Genomic DNA, 17,563 nt, shown 5'->3' on the forward strand with positions numbered 1-17,563 from the left:
ATCTCAGGTTGATTTTATCAGTCTGTATTTGTACATGAAATACCTTATTCAGCAATGTTGTATCTTACATAGATTGACTAGAGACAAAAATAGATTCAAGTAGGTGCATGTATTGATATGTCAGCAAAATCAAAGGCGTGCAAAATTGGCATGGGTTTTTTGAATTACTTTGAGGGGAAATAATTGTGGATGACACATGGTAAATTACATTAGCCACTAATGTATTGGGAATGCAGCTCAGTTCCATTATTTAACTCATTCCGGCATTGTCCCTTTTTTTTTAAAAAAAAATAATACACAGCAGATGGATGGTTGGGGTGTGGGGAGAACCACAGCTTAGCAGCAGAAAACATTGTTTGCATGCAGAAGGTCCTGTGTTTAAACTCTGGCACCTACAGTTTTGAGGTAGCAGGTAATATGAAGCACTTATGCCTGAGATACTGGGGAGCCACTGCCATTCCAAATACGACAATACTGAACCAGAAGCACAGATAGCCTGACCTGGTTTATATCAACTCCTTCTGTACCATCCTGTTTCAGGGTTGTGCCATCAGGTCCAGAAATATGCTTGTGACCGGTGAGGAAGTTTTGGAGACCTTGATCTAGGATTTGCAGCTGCCGTTCTAAACAGACTTGCTAGTGAGTGAGCCCCACTTGATACAAGAGAACCTATTAGTAAATGTGCATAGGACTGCACTGTAAGTTATTCAGAGTGGTATACTTGGTATACTCCCCCGGAGACTGTGACTAGCTCACTAAACTCGCTGAATAGACAACAAAATGGCAGGTGACACTTGATGGGTAGAATTCAATGTCATGCTAACATGGTTCTTCTGTCAGCTCAAGCATTTCCGCTTGCAAGATGGAACACTCTCCTTCCCTTGTTTTGGGGATTCTCCTGATCCCCCAGAGCCGATTTGTGGGCAAAAGTAGGAAAGCCCTATTGCACTGGCTCCTGCTAGCACTAGTTGAATCTTGCCCCTTGTACAACTGATACGAAAAGTGTTGGAGCACCTTAAAAATGTGGTAAGGCAAGGTGACTGCATTTTTTTTTAGTTCAGAAAAAAGAACTGGGGTGTGACAATAGAAGCTTAGAAGACTGTGAGTGGCACTGAAAGAGTAGCGATAATTCTCTACCTTCTCCTACAAAACTAGTTGCAGAGGTCACACAGTGAAACTGACTATTCAGGAAAGATGAAAGGAAGTTTCACATAATGTAGAATTAATATAGGATTCTCTTCACCTTGGTTTAGATAGCCTAAAAAAAGATTAGACAAATTAAGAGAGAATAGACTACTGATTTTCAGGGGCAATAAACTTTCAGAAGACAAACAATGTACAGCTGTTGTTTTCATGCCCCACTTGTTGCTTCCCAGAGGCATCTGACTGGCTGCTGTTGGACAAATAATGCTATCGAATTGATGCATGTTTGGCTTAAAACAGCAAGTTAATTCTTCTGCCAATTTATCTCTCATTGCTCCAGCTGTGTTTCCTTAACTCACTTCTCTCCTCCAGTCCTCACATCACTGGTGTTGGGGAGGGGGGAGGAATCCAAGCACGATAAGCATTTAGATAAAAGGGTTAGACTAAAAGAATGCAAAATATATCAGTACATACTTTCCTCAGAGAAAAGAAGAGCCAGCTGAATCAGGCCAATGGCCCATTAGCATCCTGTTCTCACAGTGGCCAACCAAATACCCGTGAGAAACTCCAGGTGGACCCAAGCACAACAGCACTCTTCTCCCTTGTGGTTTCTCACAACTGGTATTCAGAAGCATTCTTGCCTCCATCCATAGAGGCAGAGCATAGTCACCATGGCTAGTAGCCATTAGTCAGCTACTGATAATTTCCCCTGTTGAACGCTATGGCATGGTGAATCACTATCACTCAAGCCTAGGCAACCTGAGGCAAATACCAGTTTGCTTAACTACCAATACCACTGCTAGCAGCTACCAGATCTTATAATAGGGAAGGAGCTAGTAGAGATCATTTACAGCTTGGAAACCGGTAGCCCTCCAAATTATGTTGGGCCACAACTCCCATCAGCCCTAGTCAACATGGTCAGTAATCAGGGATGATGGGAGTTGAAAGCAACACTATCTGCAGGGCCAGTGTCTCCCAATCACTGATATCTTCCATATGGGTAGAGAAGGTAATCCAAGGGGATTCTGGCTTCTGTTGTCATCCTGCATGGTTTAAGGCAGTCAATGTGCTGAGGAATGTGCCTATTTCCTTCCACCCATCACTCCCCACTCAACAGTGTTAACACAGTCTTAGTAAGATTGTACTGGGAGACCTGCCCTCCAGCTCAAGATAGCAATGTACCTAGTAGGTGGCCTTAGACAAGTTAAATCAGTTCGTTCAGTTCTTTAGTAGGACTGATGGGCAGAATGACTTGCTTTACCAGGCATCGTAAGGATGAATGCATTAAGCCTGCCTTCCAGAAAAATGCTACAAATAATTTCCTGTTATACAGCTGGCTGAAGTAAACAAGAATCAAAGATGAAAGAGGCCCCTCTGTGCCATGCCTAGAAACCAACAGGATTTAATCCTGATGTGCATTTAGGGTTGGAGTACAGGCTGTAAGGTGCCCACCATGTTTCAGCAGCGCAGATACATGTTCCTGACAAAACGAAGACGGGGGTGGAAATTTATGGAAGTGGGCAATTTGGATCAAGTACCCAGGGGGATTGCAAGCGTTGTGGCCCATGTTGACTTTTGGTACCAGCAGCTACTCTGGATTCAAGTAAGTTTCAAGCCAGAGGTGAGACCCCAGTGCTAGCCATAGGCAGCAATTACACAGCACACATAGCCACTCTGTGTCCAAATGTCAGTTTATCTTTCAGCACGAAAGATTTCACAGTATCAAAAAGTAAATAATTTAATAAAAACCCCAAAAAGTTGATCTGCCTGTGGTCTGTGGCATGGTATGGTATGGTCCAATCCCTCTGAGATGTCAGTTGGGCACCACCCTCAAAAGTAGGGAGAGCCTGGGTAGCACCAGAAATTGGGGTCAGAGACCCACCAGGGCTCAGTTGCTGCTGCAGTTAGGTTTGTTGTGCATGTGACAAATGAACAGGGATGTGTGCAGGCAAGATTTAGCTGAGGCAACAGGAAGCGAAGTGCAAACACTCTGGTTGGCCTGGCAGGATGGTCAGCATCGCTTGAGGGAAGATGACCATCCCAACTGGGCTACTGGGGAGAACAGAATCAATGGCTGACAGAGTAAAATTCAAGGGCACAGCTAAGGCAAGTAGAGTTCAAGCAGCAATCTGACGTTTGCCTTGGTTGTCAGGGGAAAGGTGCAAGTCAGACTCAACGGGCTCAATGGCAATGGGGCAGTTTCTCCTTTAGCGAGGAACAGCCAACCACTGACTACGGCCATAGCTCTGCTCATCCTGAAATGGAATGATGGTTTTCCACAGACAATTTCTTCAGATGGGTTGTGATTATTACGGTCCTTTTACCAGCACCAGAACAGTCCTAGGGCTTTGTTGAGCAACTGTGGGATCGTAAGAGTGCACCTCTACTAGCACAACCAACTTGCTATGAAGTCACAGATATTTAGAAATGACGGGGCTGTCACTCCCCACCATCATCAGGGCTGATGGGGGGCATCACTCTAGTGGGGGAAATAAACAGGGCCTTATGGGCAGGGCTTAAGTCTGCTGAGAGGTAATCAGAAACAGGAGCAGTCCAAAGTAGTAGGCTTTTGGTGGTGGAGGACGAATGGAGTCATGCTCCCCACCTGATGCGAGAGCCAACGTGCAGCGTTATTTGCAACAACGTCTGTTTTGCACAAGAGGACTTTCCCATGTGGATATCACTTCCCTGTAGGAAATAACACATCCGTGGCCATGTGTGAGGAGCACAAACATGTTTATTTTGTTGCAGGAGCCTGCAGCCAAACTGGGGGTGTCCTGCTGGGAGCAATCATGGTGAAACAGACAGAAGTGCGCTCGCCATACATGGTCGGTGTCGATGGAGCCACCTACATGGAAGTGATATCTGCACAGAAAAGCTGAAGGGCCATAAGCTCCCACAGAGCACATCTACCATTCTTGGACTTGAACCCAACTGTTATGAAAGCAAAGGGAAATGCTGGCTGTCCCCTGCTTGAGAAGGCATGGCGGCCTTTCCACTGACAGCAGGCTCCTTAAGACAATGTTGCCGCAGGATGGCATTTCGGAGAACATTCCCTGAGAAGTGGGGTAGCACAGCCAAGGATTGAATGACCCGTGCAGTTTCCAGGAGACTGAAGAGAGCTGCGTCTTCCACCAATAAGCTCTGCCACTGTAAACCGTGCAAGGAGATGGCTGGGTTCTCAGACTGGAGACTGAGACCCCTAGGACTGCTCCATGTGCGCCGGGTGCCCTGATGTGAACCAGCCGTGAGTGCAATTTGAGCGCTCAAGGGAAGAGGTTCTATGCCGAGTGTAGCTGGATTGCTGCGGTCGCCCACCACCACCAAGGGAGCCCTGCCCACCTCCCCTAGGGACCAGAAAAGCCAGAACAAACAACAGAAAAGTTGGGTTTTTTAAATAAAATAAAAAATTAAAAAGTCCTTTATTGGGTGCAGCCTGGTCCCTGTGCCACGCTGGGCCTTGGCCGATCAAGACTGCCCCTGGGCTTGGGGCGGCTCAGTCAGCATCTCCCCGAACGTCGAACACTTACGAGGTGAGGGACGCAAGGGCTGTCCAGGCCTTGCCTACAGGCTAGGAATAGGAGCCCCAGGGGGAGGGGAGAGGGGGGAAGAGCAAGGGTTGGTGAGGCCAAGTGTCTGTCTATGGGTTTGGGGGAGGGAAGGCGAGGTGTGGGGCCCTGCACATATACCAGGGGTGCACCGCACACCTCACTGAGCTGCACTCGAAGTGGTTTTCTTCAGGGTGAAATTGGTCCAGTTCACAGCCACTTTCTGCCGGGTCTGCTTAGCTGAGTCCAGGCAAAACCTGCAAGTACAGAAAAAACAACAACTAGCGTGAGGAAATGACAGGGCTGCGGGATCCTTGTTTTATTCACACATATAATATAGCTGCCTGTCTCCTGTGAACTTCCCCTTACTCTCTCATGGAGTTGCTCAGATTCTTCAACAAGGATTGTCCACAAACATCCTAATGATTTTAAGGGGCAAAGGGTTAACAACACAATGGCACCAGGCGGCACCACTTCTGTGATGAAAATACTTTGGAAAATATGTTGCAGGACAACACAACGATGGGCTAGGTCCTACTGGCAGAGACAGGCAACATAGGCAGGGATGCTGGACAAAGCTGAGGAAGAAGATATGAAGTGTGTGCTGTTTGCAGCACAGAAGCCAATATTTTTAGGGACTATAGGGCAGGTAGCTCATCAAAAAGGGTATGGGTGAATTTGGTGATTCCTTTTAGCCAAAGAGGAATGAAAAACTTGATATAGGAAGCTCAGAGAAGATGTGACTCTGGTCTCCTTGAAGAAAGGAAATGGGAGACCACTCCTGAAGAAATCCTCTCTGGACCTAAGATGCTTTTCCCAGGCAGCAGCCAGTTTTCAATCTCCTCCTCCTGGGCTCCTTCTGGTGGGCAGAACCACATTTTCAGATTTTCCTGGACTATCATGCTTTGATGGCTCTCTCTGACAGAAGGTGGTGCTTGAAGACTGCTGCTACATGACACTTGTACTCTATCAATGTTCAAGGTGCATTCCAGCAAGGCCAAAACACTCAGGGAGGGAGCAGGGAGGGATGTTGCCCCGACAGAGGGTGTGTGTGGTCTGGCGAGTACCCCAAGGGAGGATCTGCATTTAGTTCCCAGACCCAAGGTTCCACATCCCTGATGTATGGCATTGATTTATTTCTCGTCTGCAAGGCCCTGATCCCAGGACTCCATAGTTAATCGGGACCAAGTCTTACCTCTTGAAGTATTCCACTTCTCTGTCAGTCTCATCCATTTCCACACCATCTAAGTCTTTGGGCAGGAACACATCATCTAACAAATCACAACAATGAAAAAGAAGAAGAAAGAGTTAGCTGGGCCCGAGAGCTGCTCATAGTCAGTGACAAGGATCTCCTCCTTCCCTTCCAAACCAGGCACATGCCTCACACCACTCAAACATCACTAGCTGCCCAAGCCAGGAGACTCCCCTGCAGTGATGCTCAAGGTGCCCAAGTCCACAACCCCTGGCCCAAAGCAGAGAAAGCGAGATGTGTGACAGAGTGTGACTACTCTACACAAAGTTTGTGATGTACAGCAAGCACTGATGGGGTAAAAATAAATTTCAGTGGGAACATAGGAAAGTGCAGTTAAAGGCTATGCAAAATTCCACACTTCTGAGCCTGGCTTTATGAGAATCTCAGTTTTAATCAATACCAACATGCTCTCATAATTGAACGGAGAAGTCTGAAAATACACAGAGTTTTGAGCTGGGCCTTAGGGAGCTGAGCAGGCCACAAAAGCTGTCTCACCTCACCCCCATTAAACCTTAGCCCTACATACAGCTGTTTTAACAGCCATGTCTCTCCTGTCCCTTCACAACATCAACTCTTGCCGCAATATTCCAAATTCTTTTTAAAAATCCTATATGGAAGAATAAACTTGGTCCAGAAAATGTGCATAGCTCACACTCAGGATACAGTATGGGGCCCCATCTGCACTATTCATTTAAAGAAGTATCATACCACTTTAAATAGCCCTGGCTTCCCTGCAAAAATCCTGAGAACTGTAGCTTGTTATGGGTGTTGAGAGTTGTTAGGAGACCTCTATTCCCTGCACAGACCTACAATCTCCAGAGTTCCCTGGGAAGAGGCATTGATTGTTCAGCCTCTCTGGGAAGTGTAATTCTATGAGGAGAATTCTCCTAACAACTGTCAGAACCCTTAAACAACACTTCCCAGAATTCCTTGACTGTTTAAAGTGGTGTGATACTACTTTGAATGTATAATGCAGGTGGGGTAGTCTCCCTGGTACTTTTGCAGTTTTTTAAAGTGTTCGTCCAAAACGTACCCAGATTCTAGGCTGTTATGCATGCCCTCAGGATGTATGCTAGTACCTGCCCTCTCACTAGCCTTCGTAACAGGACTGGCAGCTGTCATGCACTTGGTGGGCCTCACCAGTGTATTATGGGCCTCAGAAGCGCCAACGTCCTGAGTGCATAAGGGGCCCACCCCAATCTTAATGAGAAGCTGGGATAGCTCAGTCAGTAGAGCAGGAGACCTTTAATCTCAGGGTTGTGGGTTCGAGTCCCACATTGGGCAGAAGATCCCTGCATTGCAACAGATGGAGCAGAAATAACAGCCCAAATACAGGAAAAGCCTTCCGCATACTCACCAATGGAAGGGCTCGCTTTCTCCATTTTGTTCCTACTCTTCTTGCCTTTGCCCTTTGGCTGGGGCAAGTCATCTGGCGCAGTTGTATGGGGCAGATGCCGCTCGCCAGTCCCCAAGGAAACAGGCTCCTGCTCAGCCTGGTCGGTTCTGCCTTCCCCTCTCCGGCTCCTGCCCTCCGCACTCTTCTCTTTGTCCACCTTAGAGCCGCCACAACCCCAGCCCTGCCCCTGCCGCAGCCCTCTGGCCCCATCGCCGTGCTCCACGCTGCTTCCTCTCGGGGCTTCAGGAGCCATACCCTTAGGGGGGTTCTTCTGCCCCACCCCCTTGGAGCCGGAAGCCTCACTGCTCAAAGTGAGAGCCTCCCCTTTCTTGGCCGGGCAGCTCTGCCGCTTGCCCTTCCTCTGCTTCCCGGTGGCGGGCGCTTGCTCCTGCGGCTCCACTCCCCTGCCCGGGGCCGCCTCCTTGGACTCGTGGCCGGCCCCACTCTCCAGGGGAGAGTCTGTTGGCTTGGGGGACTGGACCCAGATCATGCGCGAGAGGTTGGGGACGGCGTTGAGTCGCTTCACCACGCCGTTCTCACAAGCCGGGGGCGGCGGGGGCGGCACCTCGCCTGGGCTCTCTACCCATCGGGAGGCCACCTCGCTCCGCAGCAACGTGTGGTTGTGTGGCGTGCCCAGGCTAAGCGGAGACAGGTCGAGGTCAATCTCCTGCAGCTCTGAGGAGCCGTTGAGGTGGGAGAGCAGGTTCTTCTGCTCCAGCACGGCTGCCTTCTTTGGGAAGTCGTTGACGTCCAGGTTGAGGTCGTAGACATTGAAGCTGGCACGGATGGAGTCCTTGATGGTGTTCTTGATCTCCTGCAGTCGGCTGCTCAGGAAATTGTTCACTCGCTCCAGTTCTAGCTGGGGCCACTCCAGAAGCTTCTCTTCAGCCAGCTCCTGGTCCTGACCCGTAGGCGGGGTCCGGTCCACTCGCTTCTGGGCCTCCGCCTCCAGCTGGGCCTTCTCCTTCTCCTGAAAGTCCAGAAGTTAGCAACATGAACTCGAGTCGTTCTAGTATTCCTACTGGCAACCGAGAAGAGGGACTGTGGTGAGGATGGCAGCCAAACTCCGGCTGGCTGGCTGAAGAGGCCCCTGCTTCTCAGCTGCTGACAGTAACTACTTCTATGCAGCTGCATGGGGACTACGGCAAACCACCGTGCACTTGGGAATTGGCACTGGGAACTGGCATACACAAAGCCTGTGCTATGGTAACAAACCTTAAGGAACAGATGCGCTGCCAGCAATTTCCCACAGCCATTTCTCTGTGTGTACAAGCTCCAGAAAGGTTGCTACACCTCAGGCCCTAAACTTAGTTCATGTGGCGCTGGAGCATTTGGGGCGGGTGTGGGGCAGGAAGGTTGCAAGCAGAGAAACACAGTTACATTTTCACGCTGCCTGCCCCAGCTCAGCAGCAACTGAAGAACACAAGAGAGAAAAGACTGAAGGGGCCCATTTCACTGACCAGGCATCCTCAGTCAATAACCCAGTGTGAGAGAGCCAGTGTGGCATGATGGTTAGGCTCTGGGAGAGACCAGGGTTCAAATCCCCACTCAGCCATGAAGCTCTCACTGGGTGGTGCCCTTGGGCCAGTCATTGCCTTCTCTCAGCCTAACCTACCTCACAGGGTTGTTGTGGGGGTTAAATGAGGAGGGGGGAGGACCATGTACATGCCACCTTGAGCTCCTTGGAGGAAAAGGTGGAATATTATGTGATATAACAACAATTGTAGTAACAACCTTAATTCACTTCAACTTCTGACTAGTTTACACGTGTGTGTGTGTGAATGAGAATCAAGCGTGATAAAAAAGTGCATGAGAATCTGAGGAGAGAGAACTTAAATTCACCTCTTTCATCTCTCTGTGAAAGAGATCACATCTCCTGTTTGCAAAGGTAGTAGGGAAACTGAGTTCCTTGCAGATACATAGCAACTTGTGAATGACATGAAATGCCAGGCAAAACAGCATTACTGAAACATACTAAGTAGTCAAGGGGTGTTCGTACAGGTTAATAGCCAAGTCGGCACCCTTCGAGTAAACGTCAATGAAGTGTTCTTGCAGCATACACAGCACAGGCTGTGCATGCAGCATGTTCCCAAAATGTCTATTTAAACAGTTAACAAGGATGGGAAAGACATCAGCATAAGACTTTGGAAAACCACTGCAAGTCAGAGCAGTGACTGCAGGGCTAGGTGGACCAGTGGTCTGATTCTGCATAACACAGTTTCATATGTTCAGGAATCCCCCTATAGCATAGACAAGCTCCAGAAGGAATCCCTTCACAAAAGAACCCAAACTAGCTGCTTGGCATGTTCACGTGTGGATATACTGGAGGGAGAGTCCTGTTTCATATGGCTCAGATCAGGCCCAGAGGTACTCACAACACTCATTAGCAATACTTAGATGAGGGTGAAACTGCAGTATCTATTTGCAAGAAAGAAAGAAAGAAAACAGCTTGTGATCTTATTATGCCACTAATCATTTTGGAGTCTGTATCAATTATGAAAATATGTCAAAAGTCGACATGGGGAAGCGACAGATATTTGTCAAATAGTTCATCCTCCTTTTTGCTGAACTCTTATCTACAGTCATCTGCCCACCCAAACGCATACACAACTGGGGACTGAGGCATAACTGCCCCACTTCTATGAAGAAAGGACATGCTATAAAAATTCAGATTAGTTTCTAAGCAAGTTCTATCCCATTTCCATCCCTAGCTAGGGCCAGGATTTAAACTATTCCCCCTAATCTATGGACTCATTCTATCAGGATTCTGAAATGATCCTTACCCTCTTCCCCTTCACATTCAATCTCCAAGAAGCTGTGGGCCAGCGTACGCTCTCTTTTGCACACTCATCCACGCACGCACACCCAGCCCACCTTCTTCTTCTGCTTGTGACGTGCACGCTTGGCAGCCTTGGCACTGTTCAGGGGCTTCGGCTCTGTGCTGTTGATGTAGTCCAGGAGCTCATCCACGTCCCGGTGATCGACCGCCGGCTCTCCCGAGCTGCTGCTGTGCCCCAGCTTTTGCGGGAGCTCCTCTTTTCTCTTGGTCAGCCGGGAGCGCAGCTTCTCCCGGATCTCGGCATAGTTCCGGCTCGTGGGGGCGGCCGGAGGCTGCGGATAGAGTTGGACTATTGGTCTGCTGCGGGTGCAGGAGATGGTTACTGCTCTATAACTGCCACTGACAGAAACCTGCTCTCTCTCCCCTCTGCTAGGTCCAAGGCTGAGCTGAGATCCACAGCTAGTTCCATCTACGTAACCACTGACACTACAGAGGCCCCAAAGCTGGAACAGCTGAATGCAAGATGCAACAGCAGAGCTTTATTTCAGCAGCTCAGGACAGGAACAAAAGGAAATGACAGGGTTGAGAGAACTGTGTGGAAGTCCAAGGCTAGAATACTGGGGTTTGGGGGTGGAGAGAGAAGCTAATCTCAAGGCTACCAAGGCCAAGAGAGATGAGCAATGATGCATGCCATGCGTGTATTGTCAACATGGTGTTTTTCCAAGCCGCCCACATAGAAACAAGTCTGTGAGTGAAGGTCATGGATGCTGCTGACTCTGATTCTACTTACCGCGTTGTGGCCGAAGAACTCACAGTAGCAGCAGTCGCAGAACTTCCCATCTTTCTGGGTTGTGGAGGACGAGGTGCAGGAGCTGCGCTCGGAGCTGCTGTCCTCGTCCTCGCCAAGCCCCTCGTCTGCCTCGCAGGACTGTGGTGCGTGGCAGCTTGTACCGTTGGGGAACTTGTGACCTTTGCAGGAAGGGTCCCTGCAAGAGGAAGGAAGAGCAGGCAGGTGAGAGGCAGGCCAGGCAGATGGGCTGAATTGGCCTCCAAGCTCAAGTCAAAGCACTGCTTTGGATCTACAAAGCCCTAGGTGGTCTGGGAGCAAAATGCCTGACCGAGTTCATCTGTACAGACCCTGTTCTATGTCACTGCCTTTGAGAGGACCAAGCAGGTAGACTGTTAGAGAGAGGGGATTTTCTGTTGTTGGGACACCCCATCTTTGGAGCTCACTCCCCAACGGGGCTTTCACCTGGCATTGGAATGAAAGCAATCTTCTCTTCCCTGGGCCTCCACTGACAGATTATGAATGTTTCTGCAGTTTGCCTTTTTTGAAAAGGAAAAAAAAGGTTTTAAAGCTCTTTACTGAGTCTATACCTATGTAGGTATAGACACCTATGTAGGTATCTTACATATATAGCATATGTAAAATTACTCAGCCCTCAGTAATAAGCAGGTTTCATTGTTATGTACATTAAAAAAACAACAACAACAACACAAAAAACCCCAGAACTATCACTGGGTATATTTTCCTGAAAATGTATAGTTTGGAATTCCAATTATGGAATTCCAAATTTATTGTATTAAGCAACTGTTTTTGTCCTTCCTGGGATTATACTAGGTGAGTCCATTTAACTATGTACAATGTGTTCTAAACCTTATTCAGCCAGTCTTTTATCTGTGGGCCTCATGTTCGCTTCCATTTATAAGTAACTTCTATTTTTTGAGGTTTTTTCTTACAATCAAGTGTACATTCTGTGAAATAAAAAAAATATTCTGGTTGCAATAATGAAATATTTGACACCAGTTCTTGTTTCCGTTTAGGTACCAGACTAGGGTTTTGTTTTTTTACTGTTTGCTTATTTTTTGGCTTGATAAGGGCTTATGCATTTATTGTTGAGAGTCATCTTGGACACTTGCATGAAAACATGCAGCACAAATGATTTAAGAAAACAAAACAAAATGCTTCATCCTCTCCTCAACCCTGCAGAGGCCTGAAGATTGAACTTGGTGTGTGTATGTATTTGTGTGTGCACGCGCGCTGTGAGTGGGGGTGGGGTGGGGTTTAAGCCTGAGAAAGCAGAAGGGTATGAAAGGGCAGCATCAACACAGAAATCTGATCAGTTCTGATGCTGAAATGCTGCAGGGCTAAGAATTAAAAAGAGGCTGTAATATGGCTAAAAAATGGCAAACACAATAGAAAATAGGGATCAAACCCTGCAGCGCTCCAGCACCCCCATCTTCAGAGAAGGCCAATAATATTACTTTGCAACACTTAACAACAGGTTCTGAAATAACTTTTTCCTTCATGGCAAAATATTCATGAAAAAAGTTTCAACGGAATACAAAAGGCTTGTGGACTCTGTAGGATAGATCCATGAGCGGGAGAGATTCCTGCCCGCTCTCACTCATAGCTCTTTCGTTCCAAAACTACATGGAGTTTGCATTCTAGTGTAACTTTTTTCATTTACATTTTTTTTTTTAACGGAAAGAAAAATGTTATGCCAGCACTGACTCTTAACAGTGCAAGTGAAGCTCCAACAATGGCGGGATAGCTATGCCCAAAATAACATTATCCAGAGCTGGCACTTCTAAGAGCTTAAATAAAACCCTGCCTCATGCACTGGTCCCAGCAGGTTGGACAGGCCCTCTCTCCAAATGGTTCATGGTAAGCATCACCAAATCTAGACAAGCAAATGCTCAAGCCATCCCTACTGTAACAGCAATCCCCTCAGGCGCAGAAGTCACAGATTGCCTCTGGTTTCAATTTTTTAGGACAGGATTCAACACAAGCCTCCTTTGGGAGCTAGAGAGAACACAGCAGGGAAAGAAGACCAAGTTGCCCATTCAGCTGCCTAGACCAGTGTTTCCCAACCTTGGGCCTCCAGCTGTTTTCGAACTACAATTCCCATCATCCCTGACCACTGGTCTTGCTAGCTGAGGATTATGGGAGTTGTAGTCCAAAAACAGCTGGAGGCCCAAGGTTGGGAAATGCTGGCCTAGACAACACAGGTGAAAAGAGGGCTTCTCCAGAAGTCCTGTTAATTCAGCATTCACCTTCATTTGCTTGCACAAAGTATACAGGGCAATTAGGCTCATTGTTATTTGTTTGCAGAGCAGTTACATGACAACAAGCAATTGTCCTGCATTCATCCTGAATTTGTTTGCAGGATGCCTACACATCCTCCCAATAATCACTCCTCTATCTCATACTTTTCACATTTTCCTGTCATTTCCAAGGTGCAAAACATCCACTTTTTTGAAGGTGGATCTACTACCCTAACTAGTCCAGGATTTCCCAAACTTGAGTCCCCAGCAGTTGTTGGACTACAACTCCCATCACCCCTGGCCAATGGTCCTGCTAGCTAGTGATGATGGGAGTTGTAATCCAACAACAGCCGGGGACCCAAGTTTGAGAAACCTTGGACTAGACCAACAGAAAGCTTTAATCAACTTTAATTGTGCCATCCTGCAGTTCCGGTATGCACTTAAATCCCTCCCCCACAAAATAGGGACACTGTAGAGGTACTCCTAGTCTATCCACCTGCCTGGAGTTTCAAATGGTCCACTCACACTGAGCAGAGATAATGGTCCTTAGGCTGCTATCCTAAAATGCACGCCACAAGGATGACTTCTGCCAAGTGGCAAATTACCCCAGGAAGGTGCTGGGCACATTCCTATCAGCAACCCTATGCCCAGGGCTCCACTCACCTGTTGGTGCTGGGCAGTTGATGCGAGGCAGTCGGAGGACCCAAGGAGCCGCTGCAATGGCCGTTGCATGGATGAGTGCAGCCTACAGGAGGCGGTATCTTCAGCAGTGGCACATTGGCAGTTGGCAGGTGTGGGCTCTTGCAAGATCCAGTGGGAGGGGAGTCTGCTCCTGGCTTGGGCACCGGTGTGTGTGGACTGAGGGCTGGCGCAGGGAAGGGGGCCGCCTGCGGTGAGGAGCTCAGGTGGACGTGAGGAGGGGAGCTGAAGGGCCCAGGGTGGGCAGGCATCTGCTTTGTCGGGAGGAGTGCCGGCGGCTGCGAGGGGAGGCCTGTGGGGCTGTTGGGTGGAGCAGTGAGGTCCACATGCCGGTGGTGCTCCGAGGAGTGGAAGGCCTCTCCTGCAGCCAGATGGAAAAGGGAGAGCTATTAGATCCAATCCTGGACAGCAGACTTTTCACACACTACTATAAGGGGCAAAATATTCCACAGGTGCTAAGCTTCCTCACCATGGAGACCTCTGCACCACAAGGTTCTTGCCCAGAAGTATTGCCCCACCCATAATACCTCCAAGGCTCTATGGCCATACACCCAGGCATGCCGCTCAAGCCAACCCAACCTGGTAATCATTTTCTCAGCTAGAAGCTTCCCTGCAGCTGTGGTACTTTCCAATGTACCAGGGCTTGCAACATAACATGTTTCCTCAAAACATGCTAGGGGGTTTGGCCACACGTATGACATGTTTAACATTTTAAACCCACAGCTCTCAGAAGGGGAAAGGGGGGCAACCCTCGCCCTTTGGGGTCGTGCTAAGGTCTCACTCAGCCCAAGGATGGGCCCTAAGGGGCTGGCCCCAAGAGGAGGCAAGATTCCACAGTAGTGAGCCCAGCACTGTGGTGCCACTTTTGCCCTGCGGATGTGGTCAGCTGGCCTTCCCCAGGCCCCGCCCATACAGACCTGGCGGGGTGGGTCTCCGGCACATGCTCTTGAACTGCTTGGGAAGAGTTTTGCAGAAGTCGAGTGAGGTAGGCAGAGGCGAGCCTGGGGTGCCGCTGGGAGCTGGGGAGAGCGCGTGGCTGTAAGGGCAGGCTTTGAGCCCACCTCCCACAGCAGGGGCCTGGCTGGCACACTCCGGAGGGAGGCCGGGGTGCTTGTCACCTGAAATGGAGTCAGAGATGGAGCTGGCTGCTCTCCAGGCCCCTCACTCACCTCCCCACCTGTGGCACCTCATCTGGACCACGGAGACTGCAAAAGGACTCTGGTGGGAAGACCTCAGTAAGCAGGGGCCTTCATATAAAGAATTACTCTCCCTCAGGAGAAGAGCAAGACAGGCTTGTGTATGGCCATCCCTTCTCTGACAAAAGGTATTGATATAGGTTGCCAGATGCTAGCACTTCCTCACACAGTGAAGCAATTGCCACGCCCCCTCCCAATGACTACTGGCAGAGCCTCCATAAAGAAGCTGTAGGGAGAACCCCGCATCTAGAAGGGAGAAGAGCATCACTGGCCCAGGGGCAACATGAACTTACCTGGTACAACAGGTGTTCCCCCCAGGGAGCTCCCTTGAGCTGCCCCATTGGCATGCTGGGAGTTCCAGAGCCCCGAGAGCTTGTGTGCAGACAGGAAGGAGCTGGGGTCCCAGTCTCCCGAGTTCCCGTGGCACGAGGATGAAGATGACGAAGACGAAGAGGAGTGGGAGCCTGCCCCGCAGGACTGTGACTTGCAGGCCGTATGCGACAGCGAGACCTGGGAAGAGAACGGGCGGCTCAGACCACAAATCCAATGCAACACGTCTGCTTGGAAGGGTAAGCTCATGGCTGATCTGTGAGGAATAGTAACACTGGACTAACCTTTGCTCCAACCAATTCTTGTCCTGGACCCACCATGGCACTTGCCCAGGAGGACGCAGACTCTCGGTGAGGAGACAGGCTTGTCTAGTCTTACCTCTACTCTCATTCCCTTTCCCACCACCGCAAATGATGACAGTGACAAGAAAGAAAAGAGTCAAGGCCCTGTTGTTGTAGGCAATGCATTCACTCAAGCCAAAGCTGGCAAGTTCCACAGCCTAGAGCTGGGAGCAGTTAGGGTCCCAGAACATAACACAGCCATCCGACAGTGGTCAAGGGTGTGCAGCTTGACCAATCCAGGAAGGCCTTTTATGTAGACTGCTGGCTTCACAGCAGTTAACCCTCCTTGGCCCAAGAACATTTGTCCCGGAGTGAGTGATGGCGTGTGTTCTGGTGGGGTTAAATGCTTACCGCCAGCGCCTGCTCCTGGACTGCCCTCCTTTCTTCCTCTTCCACGCTCTGCCTGCAGCTCTGGCAGATCCACAGCGGCATCTCTCCCAGCAGGTTCTGCACCAGCGTCGGTACAAAATCCGGAGGCAGCCGCTCGCCCGGAGATATCAGCCCATTGTGGGATGGCCCTCCCCAATCTTTACGCTCCCGGTGGCACAGCAAGCAGCACGTCTGCACCGACTGGTTGGAGGTGGGCAGCACCTGCAGCAGGGCAAACACACAGAAAGTGAGGGTTGCTCACGGGGAACATGAGCCTGGGGAGCACTGTGCCATGCGCTATGACGACAGGATATGCTTAGGAAAATCCCCAAATCCGTATTAGGGCAACACTTTTGTCATGTCATCCAGACAGCCGGCAGTTGGGTGCTCCCAGAAAAGATTTTCTAGTGCTTCCTGCCTAACTCTGCTATTACTACAATACTGTTCACACTAAGCGACCTCAGAACTAAGCACACCAGCAGAGTGGCAGATCCGGGGCAGGAGGAGAGGGAATGAATAGTCTGTGATGGCAGAAGGGTGTGTGTTCCTGTGGGAGAGTCACAAAGGTGCCTGATTTGTATCCCAGTTGTCTCTGTCCCTTTTATTCTCCCACCCGCAGTTGTCCCCCAACTCACAACTCCTGCCTCAGCACAGGACACTTGCTTCCCCCACCCAATGCTCCCAACACTATCCCAAGGCCCTGTGGCCCAGAAGACAGGCAGCCTGCTCCCCCTTGCTCCTGTGCAGCTGAAAACGGAGGAACAGCTGCAACACGTAAGGCAGAAACCTTCTCTTGGCTGCTCCTTTCATTCTTCCCACACAAGGCCTTCAGCTTCCTGTCTGGCTCCGGGGCGGAAGCCAGGCGACAAATCGGCCTCGGCACTGCTTAGAGATGGTGACAGGCATGAAGGGTTAGGGGCAGGGTCGCATTGTTTCCCCACCGACTGAGGAGCCCGGGACAATGGGCCGTGCATCTGACTGCTGCTGCAAAGCAGATGGTCGTTCTCAGACTCAAGGTGAGACAAAGCCCAAAGGGGCAAAGGGTGCAGCACGAGGAAGAGACAGAAGGAGAACCGGCCTTCCCTTCTCACAATCACCGCAGGAACAGGTGTGCTCGGGGGCAGGGGTGACGGAGGAAAGTGACAAAGGAGTAGTTCCACAGCAGGATGTGGGCTGGCAGCCTCAGAGCATGCCCAGAACATCAGACACACCCCTGAGGGGGAGAGTCCAATCAGCAACAACTTGTCAGCGTATGTGAGAGAGTATTAATTACCAATCCCATGGCACTATAGTTTAAGGTGAGGTTCTTTCATCATAAAACCAGAAAATGCTATTCATCAGAATGAAGACAAATTATCTTATCAGGAGGAAATCTGGCACTGGAAATCTAAGAATGCCAATGTGTGATAGCAGTTTAATTGTGTCCTGTTTTTGCACACCCCTTTCTCAAAACATACCTAAA

The 17,563-nt window shown here is 49.6% G+C and overlaps 1 protein-coding gene and 1 long non-coding RNA gene across 4 annotated transcripts in view; one reads left to right on the top strand and one right to left on the bottom strand.

Moving 5' to 3' along the window:
• Positions 1-109: 109 nt before the first annotated feature.
• On the top strand, positions 110-4,563 carry LOC310669824. The gene is made up of 2 exons (XR_014507411.1): positions 110-639; positions 3,895-4,563. It is a non-coding gene; the product is annotated as an uncharacterized lncRNA (long non-coding RNA).
• Positions 4,528-17,563, bottom strand: part of FAM193B (family with sequence similarity 193 member B) — a 30,956-nt gene continuing 17,920 nt past the window's right edge. The window contains exons 2-10 of one of the 3 annotated variants that reach the window (XM_083422685.1): positions 16,084-16,323; positions 15,355-15,571; positions 14,783-14,983; positions 13,830-14,226; positions 10,909-11,104; positions 10,214-10,450; positions 7,301-8,309; positions 5,887-5,962; positions 4,528-4,948 (exon numbers count right to left, since the gene is read on the bottom strand). In XM_083422685.1, the coding sequence (XP_083278811.1) occupies positions 4,852-4,948; positions 5,887-5,962; positions 7,301-8,309; positions 10,214-10,450; positions 10,909-11,104; positions 13,830-14,226; positions 14,783-14,983; positions 15,355-15,571; positions 16,084-16,323 (2,670 nt within the window). In that variant the 3' untranslated portion in view covers positions 4,528-4,851. The other 2 variants (XM_083422687.1, XM_083422686.1) reach the window with 2 other exon arrangements.

The sequence above is a fragment of the Podarcis tiliguerta genome (assembly GCF_965153285.1).
Source record: "Podarcis tiliguerta genome assembly, chromosome: 2".
Taxonomy (NCBI): Eukaryota; Metazoa; Chordata; class Lepidosauria; order Squamata; family Lacertidae; genus Podarcis; species Podarcis tiliguerta.